Source organism: Pongo pygmaeus, chromosome 12, assembly GCF_028885625.2.
Source record: "Pongo pygmaeus isolate AG05252 chromosome 12, NHGRI_mPonPyg2-v2.0_pri, whole genome shotgun sequence".
In the NCBI taxonomy this organism is placed as follows: Eukaryota; Metazoa; Chordata; class Mammalia; order Primates; family Hominidae; genus Pongo; species Pongo pygmaeus.
In genome coordinates this window covers 70,596,731-70,611,470 of record NC_072385.2, presented here as the reverse complement: position 1 = coordinate 70,611,470, position 14,740 = coordinate 70,596,731, and the positions used below count along the sequence as shown (strand labels likewise).

Here is a 14,740-nt window from a genome sequence, read left to right as displayed (position 1 = left end):
GAACTGGTTTTATGGAAGGCAGTTTTTCCACGGACCAAGAGGGTAAGGAGGGATGGTTTCAGGACAAAACTGTTTCACCTCAGATTATCAGGCATTAGTTAGATTCTCATAAGGAGCATATAACCTAGATCCCTCACATGTGCAGTTCACAATAGGGTTCGTGCTCCTGTGAGAATCTAATGCCGCTGCTGATCTGACAGGAAGCCGAACTCAGGAGGTAATGCTCACTCGCCCTGTTAGGCCAGGTTCTTAATAGGCCACAGACTAGTACTGGTCCATGGCCCTGGGTTTGAGGACCTCTGCCTAAGAGGGCCGAAACAAAGGTAAGCTATTTCTAGGTCAATGATAAGTTTCCTCAAAGTAAACTGAAACTTATTGCTGTTATTTCTTATTGTTTCCTTATATTAAAAGCTTACTGTAGAAAATTCTAATGCTTATAACATCTAATCTTCCATCTCATAAATTTGAAAGCTTCTTCCTCACACAGCTGTGTATCTGTCCCTCTGGTCTTCTCAGAATGTCTGTACCTTAGTTAAACCCATCTTGCCAGGTACAGTGCCTCATGCCCGTAATCCCAACACTCTGGGAGGCCAAGGCGGGTGGATCACTTGAACCCAGGAGTTCGAGATTAGCCTGGGCAACATCACAGGACCCTATTGCTACCAAAAAAAAATAATAATAATTTTTTTTCATTTGTCTTTTTTTTTTTTTTAAATCATTGCCTTCAACCAACTCACGCCCACTAAAAAAAATTTTTTTTTAATTAACCAGACATGGTGGCACACACCTGCAGTCCCACCTACTCAGGAGGCTGAATCGGGAGGATCACTTGAGTTCAGGAAGTTGAGGCTGCAGTGAGCTGTGATCATGCCACTGTCCTCCAGCCTGGGTGACAGAATGAGATGCTGTCTCAAAAAAAAGAATTCTTCGTCTTCCCTTTTCGACTCCTATCATGCAGCTACCATGCAGGATTTTTATTGCAATTTCTACATTCTCTACTACAGCTTTATAGTAAGATCAGTAATTATGCACAGCTACATTTGTGTAATACTATGACAATTTGCTGTCATTTATCATTAATAATTAGATGCTTCTTTTATCGCAAAAATCTTCTAGATATTCTAAGTAAGTCTTAATAAATCTTTGCCTCCTTATATCTTTGAGTCATGGAAAAACACCATATTCTTATGCTCCAGATAGGCTTCCTGAAGCTATTAATGCCACCTTCCTGTGGCATCATAAAGCCATGTAGGAAAACAAGTAATAATAGGATGAAGGGGCATTTGGAATCTATTTTTTGTTTTTCCCAGTAGTGAGCAGATAACAATGCTAAATGACTTGTAAGCACTGGGAAGGCTAAGAATTAAAAATCCTATTAATGATATGGGATGTGTCAGCTATATAGTTGGTCCTATCTTTATAATCCAACTACACTTGAGGCTAAGCCAGGACTAGACTAGGCAAGGAGACTGTCAGTGTTACAACCCAAAGTGTGGTTGCTTCCTGGTAATAAGGGACAGTAAAGATTTCAATTTGCCATCATTCAACAGTCAAAGTAAATAAAGCAAACAAAGGACAAGTGAGGATTGGATCTATAGAGTTGGCAAGGAAATGCAGACTAGAACAAGGAAAGCCAGGTGAAATGAAGAAGGGGCAGGGTTTGACAAATGACTTATGAGAACCTCCTGAGGAGTCAGGTTTCTTATTCCTGAAGGAGACCAAAGTGACCAGGGTCTATTTTTCCCATAGGTCACAGCATACCTTGGATGTTGGAAGTAGCTACATACCAAATGGTAGTCTGTTTGTGAGAACTAAGGTTGACCTAAGACAAATGACGCAGGCCTATTTCCTGTCCTCAGTGGTGGGTCTTGGCCTGTCTTCATAAAGGGATATGGAATAGACTAGGTCTCCTCTGGCCTCAAGGTCTAAGCCCTAGCTATTGAGAGTGAGAGTTGTGAAGAAAACTTTAGGACAAGGAAGAAGGTAAAATTCCTTTTGAAATTCAATGATTCATATACATTTATTTACCAAACAGTACCAGCCATTGTGCTTTGCCAGGATTTGGCAAACATCCTGGAAAGGGCCAGAGCACTGTAGGTTTTGTAAGCTGTGTGCTCTCTGTCCCAGCTACTCAGTTCTGCCCTTGGTAGCCTGAACCGCCCTTTGCAGTCTTGAACAGTATATGAATGAATGAGCCTGGTTGTTATTTACCTTCAAAAGACAGTAGGCTGGATGTTGCCCCTGGCCTGTAGTTTGCTCACCCTTGCATAGCAAATTCAAAATTCACTTGAGTTCACAAGAGTTTAATTTCTAAGTAAAAATGACCTGATGAGGTTGTTGAGTCAGGGGAAAGAATTAGCAAATTAGTGTCCACTCTCCTAGGGTCTAGTAGGAATCCTCAGGTCTGAAAAAAGTTTTGCTATGGAGTAGTGTGAAAGGAAGAGAGAGAAATAACTTAAGACCAGCCTAGATGGAGAACTAGGGTAGGAAGATTTTCGAAGCAGTAGTCCAGAGTGATAAAAGAGGGTAGTGAAGAGCTGACATAACAAGGTGGATGCACAGCCTGGGGAATGTATTGAACATGACCATCACTCATACCCACTGCCTGAACTCACCTGCAAAAGCCTACTTTTTCTGTTCTCAAGCAGCAACCAGCCTCGGTGAGAAAAGGAAACTTACTAAATTTGAGGTGAGGTGTCTTCAGCTTCATGGTGTCCACAGAAAATACATACAAGGTATTTTAGGTCACCTGTAACTGTATATTCAGGCAATCAAGAGACCTATATCCTATTGCAACCAGAAATAGCCTAATTCTTGTGTAGATAACAGAATCACACCTCTCCTAGCAGCCACAGCCTAGCTTTCACTTACCCTCTGTTTGACATACTTGTGGGGCTTATGAGAAAATCAGGTAGTGTATTACACATGTTTTTTTCATTTTTGCATCATTTTGTAATTATAGACACGTGATGGCCTCATTTTAAATTCCTCATTCTATGTAACAAACGATGTGGGTTGCATGAATCTTTCCTGACAAGGTACAGATGTTGATAAAGTTTAGTATTTTTGGTTTTACTTGTGTAGTATTGTGGTCAGGGAATAGGGCCTAAATTTCTGCTTTGGGAATTTATTAATGTTTTATTTTGGCCAAATACGTATTAAATTTTTGTTAATGGTCTATGGACACATTTGCAAGGAAGGTGACTACCTTGTTTTAAGATGATGTTACATATCATGTCATATAGCACGTGTATTATATATTATAAAGTATATATGATACATATTTTGTTATTATTTATTCCATAGCTTATCACTTTGGTTTAGTTAGATTAGATTACATTTGCTTAACTTTAAACTGACATTTTTGCCTCTTTTTATTTTTTGACACAGAGTCTTGCTCTGTTGCCCAAACTGGAGTGCAATGGCACTATCTCAGCTCACTGCAACCTCCGCCTCCCAGGTTCTAGCAGTTCTCCTGCTTCAGCCTCCCGAGTAGCTGGAATTACAGGCACCCGCCACCATGCCCGGCTAATTTTTGTATTTTTAGTAGATACAGGGTTTCACCATGTTGGCCAGGCTGGTCTGGAATTCCTCACCTCAGGTGATCCGTCTGCCTTAGCCTCCCAAAATGCTGGGATTACAGGCATGAGCCACTGCGCCTGGCCTTTGCCTTTTTTATGTAGACAAAGTAGTATATTTTGTTTTGCATTTTGGGTGAATGAAGAATTTTTTTTTAATTTTGCCCATGAGAATGTCTACATGATCCTTATTATTTCAGTTATGGAAAATAAATTTGTTGAGCTGAAATAATATCTTAGGTCTTCAATAATTTTTATTTTTAGCTTCTATTAATAACATAATATCTGTATTGTGTTTCCTATCTTTTGTTTGATTTCTGTAGAATAACTTCAAAAATAATGAATTTTATGGGGACCTTTGTTGAGAATTTTAAAAATCATAAGTGAGAAATTTTTTTGGAATTTTTAAGTATGTTTTTAATGATAACTTCACTTTCTGTTTAAAAAATGCAGATATTCTCTCTCTCTCTCTTTTTTAACTGTCACCAGATATCTTGGTTTCATTCAATTTATCTATAAATAAAATGTTTAAGACAGGCCTTATTGACCACACTGTTTGGATATCTGTTTTACTTATAGTGCTGTGCAGTGTCAACTGGAATACATTTTTACATTCAGTGCATATCTAATCTCCTTTTACCTTTTCCTGCACACACAGTACATAGCATACTTGCAAACCAGCTTCTGTTGTATAATGGATCTCTAGTTTACTTTCTGCCTTGTTCACCTACTGGGTTTTCAGTGTTTAACCATAAAGATATATTATATTTATACATTTATATTATGTAGTATCTTTAAACACACACATGCACATGCACTTAAGTTCTGTAAGAATACAGTTAGAGCATTTCTTACAGGTGTTAGGAAATATGTAACATTAACTGTTCAGAAGAATCCAAAGTTGATTGTAAAACTGAAGTCAATGAATCGAAAGAAAGCAGAAACCCATTCTTAAGAAGACCTGAGCTGTATAGATCACTTTTTACTCTTGCCATCCCAAATAGTAATCCTTTTATCTAAGGTTAGCAGTACATATATGAACATTGAGTTAACCCACTCAGCATTACTGGGGAGTGGTAGTGTAAATGGCACCTGTTTAACATCATACAGGAACCTAGCACTGTATAAGTGGGTAAAGAAAGTAGGTGCCATTTCCTGGGTATCCCTGGAATCTGAAAGAACCCATATACAACCACATTTCCAGACTTACCTATTTTTTTTCATGGCAATGCCATCATTCTATTTACTCAGGCTGGAGAGTTGATTGTGATGGCCTCACCCTTACTCTCCTCAGTATCCCTTACTCTCCTCAGTATCCCTTCTCCCACAGCCCAACATCCAATTGATTTCCAAGTTATATCATACCTACTCCCAATTCTTTCATCCTAGGTTAGGCTCTCCATAGTGCTTGCCTGGGGGTTATAACAGTCTCCAACCTGCATTTCTTGACTCCAGCCTTTCTGTTCTCCAGTCCAACATTTAGGTCAGCAATTTTGCATGACAGATGGTGTCACGTGCGTAGGGCTGTCTTATGCACAGTCCCTAGACCACTTTTGCTTTCACATAAGAAGGCATATGAGAATGTGAGCAAGAGTGATATTATAGAAATAATAATTGAAGCTGCTCTAACTTATAAAAGACATAAGCTTCAGTACTTATATTACTACTAATAAGTTACACCTACTTCACAACTGATGACAATACGGTACTTCGGTTGAAAACTGCTTATGGAGATTGCTGTTAAATTAATCTTCTAAAGCACAGTGTACTGATCATGTTGACCACCAGTATCTCTACATTCCTACCAAGTAAAAGTTAAACTTCCCATTCTGTCCTTCAAGACTCTCTGTAGGCTCTCTATAGTTTTGCCTTTCAAGTCTTACCTTCTATTATTTCTCTTTAAGTATGCTTGAGCCAAATAGGACTTTACACCATTCTCTGAACATAATCTACCCGTTCCTCCTTTCATGCCTGTAAAGCCCTCCCATCAATTGTACCTCTTGAAATTCTATACATTTCTCAAGACCTAATTTAAAGGTTAGCGTTTCCAAGAAAGAATTCCTGGTGTCATTGGCAAAGAATAATCTCTTTACCTTTTGAATTTGCTCTGTACCTTATTTTTATCCAGTAAGCCCCACCATACATGGTATTATAGTCCCTTGAATATGCCTTTAAGGCAGAATAAATGTCTCATACAACTTGGTATCTCCTCAACATCTAGCACAGTGTTTTTCATATTGTGTATACAGTACACAGTAGAAGTTTCTTGAATAAATGAATGAATATTGAATTCTGTACTCTCCCTCTAGATTAATTATATTCAGTAATCATCAGTGGAAGCTTATTGGCAACAAAAAAGTACTGCATTAGAGCCCTAAAAGCTATTAATAGAAGCTGTCTCTGACACAGAATAATGCTGAGGAAGTATTCTGAACACCTTTTTGACACACAGGAAATATTTGTTAGCGTATTTGCTAAACTACAAATTTTGAGGATAGTGAAATTGAAGATGCCCACTTCTATGAAATGAGTCAAATAGTTGATAAGCTGAGCACAGTTGATTAGAAAAGATCTCACAAGTGATTGTGCTTAAATAATGAAGCCATGTATAATACCTTAGCTATTTCTCTGAAAGCATTTAACAATGTTTTTATCTCTATGCTTTTTTGCCCCCCGGGTGTGGGGGGTGCATTTCTCAATCTTTTTTCTTTTTTCTTTTTTTTTTTTTTGAGACGGAGTTTTGCTCTTTCACCCAGGCTGGAGTGCAGTGGCGCGATCTCGGCTCACTGCAGTCTCCACCTTCTGGTTTTAAGCCATTCTCCTGCCTCAGCCTCATAGCTGGGACTACAGGCGCACACCACCACACCCGGCTAATTTTTGTATTTTCAGTGGTGATGGGGTTTCACCATGTTGGCCAGGCTGGTCTTGAACTCCTGACCTTGTGATCCACCTGCCTCAGCCCCCCAAAGTGCTGGTATTACAGGCGTGAGCCACTGCACCCAGTCAATCTTTTTTCTTTATTGTTTTCTTCTTCCAAATGGTTTACAGAGTAGATGGGAAGTCTTCAATAAATGTAAACTATTGTTATTAATATTAATGCTCATAGTAAGCATTTACTTAGGAAGCCAAAAATCAAGCCTAAAGATGTACAGTTTCAGAAAGGGACAAATGTTGAGGGATTAAGCCAAACTGTAGAATTATCAATTGGAAAAAAATCTTTGGAATACCTCACTACTAATAAAAGTTGCCCAACTGAAAAAAAAAAATGAGTTGCAGGGTAGTAGGGGTATTCTTCAAATCCCAGGGCTACACAGCTATTTCTCCAAAAGGTACATTGCCTGTCTGTTGGATAGAAATTAAAGTTAAACCTCTAATATGCAACTAAAATTGTTGCTATGCCTTTTCAAATGTATAGAATTCAAAATTACTGAAACAATTTTATCACTAGAATTTGGAGAGGAAAAAATATCTACTAAAAATCCTTAATGTCAAAAATTGACTCCATTAATTAATTATGACCCAAAACATTTTACTAGGGATATAAAAAATTATGTAAGACTTTCTCATTCCCGTATATTTAATTTTGGTTGATAATTTTTCCCAGATTTTGCTCTACCAAGATTTATTGTCTTAGTTGTTTTTGAACTTTCCATTGTATAAAGGCACTGTATATGCTAGTCTCACTCTTAATCTATCCATAATGTTTTTATGATAATATTTCATTAATAGCATAAAAGTATTTAAGCCTTCATGAAAATGACAAATATATATATAAGGAATGTGTGCTTATTTATGCATTTAAATCGAATAATCTGATAAAAGTGTAAAATTTAGAAATATTTGATGACTTTGTCTCCAAACTAACTTTATTTTTGTGTGCCATTGTTAGAGTTACTTATAGATTACACTTTAAAATACAGGGACTAATGAGCTCAGTGATTCAGAGACAGCGTGTGGCAAATTGTCAAAACCTTTGCATCTGCTTTGATGTGATAATTCACGTTTGACATATGAATGTAAAATATAAATGTTAATCCAATAGTGAAAGAGTGACTTAAAACTGATTTCTTAACTTGCTTATCTGTGTCAGACCTGAATTTGAATAACTATACTAAAATACTGGTTTTTCTTCTTTAGTGTTTTGGATGAATGATATAAAATATAAATAATATACTAACATTATTGCTACATGTTCCTACAGATGAAAATGATAATATTGAGATAGATACTAACGAGGAGATCCCTGAAGGCTTTGTTGTAGGAGGTGGAGATGAACTTACTAACTTAGAAAATGACCTTGATACTCCCGGTAATTTCAAATTATAAATGTTTTGTGTCCTGCTGCATGGCAAACTTTATGGTTACATTTTTATTATCTCATCAATAATAATAATAATTTTGTAGTTTTATTACATCTTATGGCCTCATAAACCATTTAGCTTAGTCTACCTTCCATCAATTTTATGTTATTTTGTTTTAGGTTGGATGTTAAAATTAGCAATAACATTGGAATAGCAAATTGTAGTTTGTGTTCTCTTGTTACTAAGATTCACTATTGTATTTTATGTTATGTGAGATAATCTGTAGGCTTTCAATAGTTGGTTCCCTTCTCAGCTTAAATATTTTGGTGTGATGTCATAAGGTATATATTCCACATGTAAATCTAAACCATGGGATCAGATTTTCTGATTTAGTTTAGAATTATAGTCTTAGTTGTAATATTATTTTGCAGATTTTCTGCTTACCTTAAATACTTAAATATTACTCTAGTAAATGATTTTACATGTACTTAACTGATTACAATAAGACACTTTGAAAATTATATAGACTGCTGTTAAATTAACCTTATGTCTTATATCAATAAATCACTTTGGCAATGGACCTTTGTAAGTTCTTATTTAAAATACAAAGATACTTGCTGGTGGTTTTTAATAGGTGAGTGTTCCAAATGCATTGCCTTTATAAGCCAGCAGCAAGTAGCAATCCAAAGTTTTGTATACCTGAGGGGTTCCATAAATGCTTGTTGAATTGAATTCTTATAGCAATAAAAAGTCTTTGGTGATTTCTTTAGACTTAAAGGAAGGAGGCAAAGTCTCTAACATTTATCTTTTCCTGTAAAAAGCTAAAGGGAGTGAGAGCAAGCATACTTTTTCCTATCCCTGGCATGCCCCTGCAATGCTAAGCTGCTCCATTTCTTTCTCTTTTGGAAATACTACTATGATTTCAATAAACAGGTGACCAGGGTTTTCCTGACTATAACAAACACTCAAGAAAACTCATGCCCTTTTGTCAGTAGCTCCTTCATGGCCTGGTGTTAAATTGTACTATTGCTAAATAGAAGTCAGTATACTTAAAATTGTGCAAGTCCAAAAGAATGCTGATATTTAAGGAAAACTTTTAAATGTTTAACCCAAAATTAGAACTACATTTTACGTCTTTCTGTTTAAAATACTACAGAACTTGGTTAGGTTTGATTTTTTTTTTTTTTAAACATTTTTGTTGTTGTTTACTCACCTTCCCACCATAACCACCACCAAAGGCTTTATCGGAAACCAATCACATCTTTTTAATGCTGAGGAGGACATCCATAAGTACTGGATTGAATTTTTTAATACTCAATTTATGGAAGTATAAAATCAGTAACAATATGTGATGCATATGTACTGATTCTACAGTAGGTTAGTAACACAGGAAAAAATAGCCATTTCTTAGGTAAAATAAGGGGAGAATTTTCTAGTTTCAGCTATAGCAACTTTGGGGGATACTTTAAAGATTGGTTAATTTTAATCCTAACAGGCTTGACTCTTGTCCTGTTTAAAAACTCTCCTCCTACTTAATGTTTTCCAAAAAGAACACACATCTCAGCCTTTCTGTTTGGAGTTAACTAATGAATTGTTTACGGCTCTCAAGCATGCCAGTTAAGTGTTGGCATGTAAGTAGACAGGCCTCCCAATTCAGATTTGTGGTTTATTTTGTGGCAATAAGAAATGGGAATGCAAACTAGAATCTGGAAGCCCTTAGAATATATTATGATTTTTATCCTTGCTTTATTTTCCCCCCAAATTTTTTTCATATGTATATAAGTCATAAGGTTTTAATAATAAATTGTTTAATCTTTATCTTGATTTGACCATAGTTCATCAGATATTGTTTAAAAGAGAAGCCTTGCAATATAAACTGACCAATTTGCATGAAAGTAATGACAATAGCATTTAAGAGTCTTATAATTAGAAAAGTTATTAATCTTTATGAAAAATATCATCCAGCAAATGGTGGACATATCTATTGCAACCATTTTATTAAGGAGTTGCCTTTTATTAATTTAAGAATTAGTTGTGTTTCTACTCATTTTGAACTATTGTATTATGAAAGATTAATGTACATTAATACATTCCAAAAATGTAATAATCTGTATTGTATTTCTGCTATCTAAGTAGAGGGTATTTGTAAACATATACCCTGTTTCAATGCTGGTTATATAGGTAGATATATAAACACTGGATTCTAATAGTATGTACATGATGATGATCTGAGATAATGTTAAGAATTTGTTTTAATATGGCATTATATTTATAAATCTAATACACTAAAAGAATTAAAACTATAAAATAATATTCAAAATTAAATGTATCTCTTGTTTTAAATATCTAGTTTGTTATAATAGCTTGTTTTATTATGTATAACATACAGTGCTTATATAAATGTATACATCACATACAGGCATAGGTTTTTAAGTAAGCATTAGCCACTATTTAACTATAGTATAACTAAGTTCTCTTTAGATATGTTGACTGTATTCTTTAAGGAGAGTGATTTTGGTGGGGGAATATATATATATGTAAAGGATTTTTCATGTGTCTAATCTACTAATACCCTTTTCTTCTTTCTTTTAAAATATAGTAATACTTTTCTGAGCTCACGTAAAATTGACAGCCTACATATCTAAATGCATCTCACTCAGTTATTCATGGTATTTGCATATTTAACAGAACAAAACAGTAAGTTGGTGGACTTGAAGCTGAAGAAGCTCCTAGAAGTTCAGCCACAGGTGGCAAATTCATCCTCCAGTGCTGCCCAGAAAGCTGTAACTGAGAGCTCAGAGCAGGACATGAAAGTAAGTCTTACTTGTTTAAAACATTTGTCTTAGTATCTGTGTCTTCTAATTTCTGCCAGGAGTTTGTAATTCTAAAAACAATTTTTTACCAAATTCTTCACCAATATTAAGATTAGGGTATAAGAAATTTTTACTGGTGAGGTGTGGTGGCTCATGCCTGCAATTCCAGCACTTTGGGAGGCCAAGGCAGGAGAATCAGGAGTTCAAGACCAGCCTGGGCAACATATTGAGACTTTGCTACTAAAAGTAAAACAATTAGCCAGGCATAGAGGTGCATGACTGTAGTCCCAGCTACTCAGGAGGCTGAGGCAGGAGGATTGCCTGAGCCCAGGAGTTCAAGGCTGCAGTGAGTGGTGATCATGTCACTGCACTCCAACAGCGGAAACAGGGCGAGACCTTGTCTAAAAAAAAAAATTAATTAATTAAAAAAATTTTTATTGAATAGCCAATAAGTAAATATCAATATGGTAATCAGTATTCATATACTATTTTTCAGGGAAACTACTACTTTAAATTGCTATTTCAAGTAAAAATAGAGGCAATATGGAAACTATTTTTGAGTTCTATATGTATGTATATTTTGCTAAGACAAATACTGTTAAGAGAATTCTAGCGCATTTTTCAATAATCCTCAACCTTCTGCCTATATAGATGAACTAAATGTATGTTGTTTGTAAGAATCATCACACCTGAAAATGGTAATGTGATTGAATATAAATGTTTAAGATAACTTGCATGTGTTTTGTGCCATTATGCATCTTACCTTGTGTAACATTTTAGTCAAAAATGCCACATTATAAGAATATTATTAGACTGTTTATATTATTCCCACCCACATGTTTCCCTGCTTTCCTCACCGTGATTAGTATTTCTGTAGCTTTAGGGCACTTCCAGTCCTGTATAACTTTTCACCCACCTGCAGACTATGGGGACTGCCCCGCTGACTGAAAGGATTTCCTTCCCCTGACACAGAGATGCTTTGAAGTCCCAAAACAATGACTTTCATTGCTTTTCCCCTATATTGTCAGTTTCTATAAATTGGTGATGAAAGTGTGTGGCAGCACCAGAGGACTTTTGGTCTCTATCTTTGAACAAAAGGAAGCCTGGATCAGGTCTGATTTTTTGCGTTCAATTTAGCTTTCTGCAGTGGATTTAATGCAGAATGAAGCTGGCCTAAGAATAATACAATAGATTGAAAAGGCTAACTGAATTAGTGGGTTTAGAGGAATACATTTGTAAAGTGGCAGAAGTCCCTAGTCATAAAAAGGTTTCTTAAGACGGGATTTGCTGGCTAATCACACTGATATTTTAGCATGTTGCCAGGCCTAAAAAAATTTAGCTGTGTTTGTTTATTTTGGTAAAGACTCTAGTATTAGACTATTGGATAGTTATTATAACAGTAGAACTCTATTTTTCTTTAAAAAAATAGAATAAAAGCCAAAACTGTTTCTATCATAACTGTATGGCTAGGATATTATAAGCATGATATTAATGATAAATTCATTAGATAACTTTAAAAAAATAAAATAGTGTTATTTTCATTATTATGTTTTATCTGTATAGATAAAATTGGTTTTGCTTTCCAAAACACTCTTATATAGTAGTCTTTAAAGTTATTCCAACAAAAGGTGTGCTTTAAACAGCTTGCCTTTGTATGATTCCTTTTAGTTAAGATTTTGAAAATGGTGTTTATAAAGAACATATAGAGTCCATCTGTTCTCTTGAAGCTTTCAGCGTTGATTTGGGTTTTAATTTTTTTTAATAAAATGCAGTTTACACATTTATAAATGAGGCATTCTGTGTTTGTGGAAAAGGATAAACTGTTACCTTCCCCTGAGGATTCTGTATCCCAGGCCTCCTTGAGGCTAGAGAATAGGCCATTGGAGGGCTCCCTCATTACCGATTGTCTCAATGCAGAGGAAGGGCAAAGTCTTGGTAGCTTTTGATAACCAGTTTCAGCATTCAGCAGGCTTAGCTATTAGTCATGCATCTTAGCCTTTCCCTATTTACTTTCAAAACACTTAATAAAAATAATAAAAGATTAGGTATAAAATGAAATATTTGTTTGGTACACAGCACCTCGGTATCTGCAGCTTCCACACACTGCAGTGGTTCAGTCTTCTGGGATATTTCTTGTTGATAGAACCATTTGAATTTGTTACCAGTATTAACATAGGAAGCTCCGGAAAAGATAATTGTAGTTTCCTTAGCTGTAAAGGGCTTACTTACAAATCTGGCTTTGGAAAGTTATAGCTGATGAAATGCAGTTCAGTAGGGTAGTATTATAATCCTACCTTTTAGCCTTCATCCAGCATTAGTGGTTTATCTCAATGGGCATAAAATTAGAAACTAGTTCTTGTTGTCATACAAGTCTGTGGGGCTGTACAAACTGATGACACAGAATAGTGGGGGAAATAGGAGGCAACATGGCTTTTAAATGATATGTATCACTGGTGGAAGACACATTCGTATCAAAGTTATCAAGAGTTAAACCGTGTGTCCCAAAGTTTGTGATTACAGGCAACAGAACTTGCAGTTGAGCTGTTTAAAGTGCTTTAAAATCCTTTTCTTGCAAAAAGTTTCTAAATTAGTGTTATCTTAAATCAGTAAAAGTTGCCTTACTAATGTGTAATTTTATGTTTATGAGATCAGGACTCTCTTACCATGTGTTGTTTTACGTTTAGAATGGCACAGAAGATCTCCGGACTGAACGATTACAAAAAACAACACAACGTTTTAGAAATCCTGTTGTGTTCGGCAAAGATTCTACAGTCAGAAAAACTCAACTTCAGTCTTTCAGCCAATATATTGAGAATAGACCAGGTAGAACACTTTTTAAAATGTTTTTCCATGTTATGGTGTAACTATATATAGATATCTATATATAGTGTGTGTGTATATATATATATATATATAAAATCTGGTAATGTAAATTCACATTTCAATACACAAATATCAAGCTTTATAATAATTTTACATGTCTTTCCTCTTTTTTTTTTTTAAGAGATGAAAAGGCAGAGATCAATACAGGAAGATACAAAGAAAGGAAATGAGGAGAAGGCAGCGATAACTGAAACTCAGAGGAAGCCATCAGAAGATGAAGTGCTTAATGTATATTAATTTTTTGTGTGGTTTCATGATTGCTGATAATTCCAAACTGTATGTGGAAATAGTGCCTTTATTTGTTAAAATGAGATGTTAGGTTTTTTAAGATGTCAATCTCCAGTGCATTCAAAGCAGAGTGAGAGGGGTGCACTGTTGAATTAGTCTGCAGTGTGGTGATAATTGTCAGATAAAAAAAAATGAATTTTTCAGAGTTCCACAGCCCCAGTTTCCTTGAGACATTTCCATCAGGGCACTTCCCATAAAGAGATTCCAGTATTGATCTACCGGGAGGATTTTAATTATTACAATAGCAGATACCGCAGAGCTGCAGTTAGAGGGAAAAGTCACATGAGACCTGCTAGAATTTCTCAGCCAACCCATTTTGTTGGCTTGGGTTAATGGGTGTTCAACCTTTCCATTATCCAGATCAGCCGTGAATTACTAGCTGAATGATGTTTGCATTAATATAATATATATGGTAATTTCTTCACTTAATTAACGGGGAGGTTCAGCTCAGTAGGGGTATGGGCTGATCATGTGTAAAATTGATTTGTGAGGGAAATATTTGATAGACCGCAGGGAGAAAGCTGCTTTTGATGGACAGCTGCAGGACAGAAGCAGGAAGAACAAGTTTTAACTTGAATTTTTGTCTGGAAGCATAGCTCTCTTTAATAGTACTACTTTTTAAATTATCTACAGTTTTTCTAGGTATTTTCATTGTTTTCAGTGTTAAAATAGTTGGATTTTAAAATCCTTACAAGTACACTCAGAGTCACCAACTACATTTTAGGACTCTAAAATCTTCTCATTTTAACTTGTTTACTTTAGAAGACCTGGAAAGGGATGAGCTAGAAAAGAACAGCTCACTGATAATCCTGATGAATTATTTGGTATAACTTTTAAGTTACAGAATACTTAACTATACTATGTACTCACACTAAAG

The 14,740-nt window shown here is 35.5% G+C and overlaps 1 protein-coding gene across 39 annotated transcripts in view; it reads left to right on the top strand.

The window, feature by feature from the left end:
• Positions 1-14,740, top strand: part of EHBP1 (EH domain binding protein 1) — a 381,714-nt gene that overhangs the window by 308,412 nt on the left and 58,562 nt on the right. For 19 of the 39 annotated variants that reach the window (XM_054475104.1, XM_054475126.2, XM_054475110.2 and 16 more), the window contains 4 exons: positions 7,780-7,887; positions 10,568-10,692; positions 13,377-13,515; positions 13,697-13,803. In XM_054475104.1, the coding sequence (XP_054331079.1) occupies positions 7,780-7,887; positions 10,568-10,692; positions 13,377-13,515; positions 13,697-13,803 (479 nt within the window). The remainder of the gene's footprint in view (positions 1-7,779; positions 7,888-10,567; positions 10,693-13,376; positions 13,516-13,696; positions 13,804-14,740) is intronic. The other 20 variants (XM_054475129.1, XM_054475115.1, XM_054475109.2 and 17 more) reach the window with 3 other exon arrangements.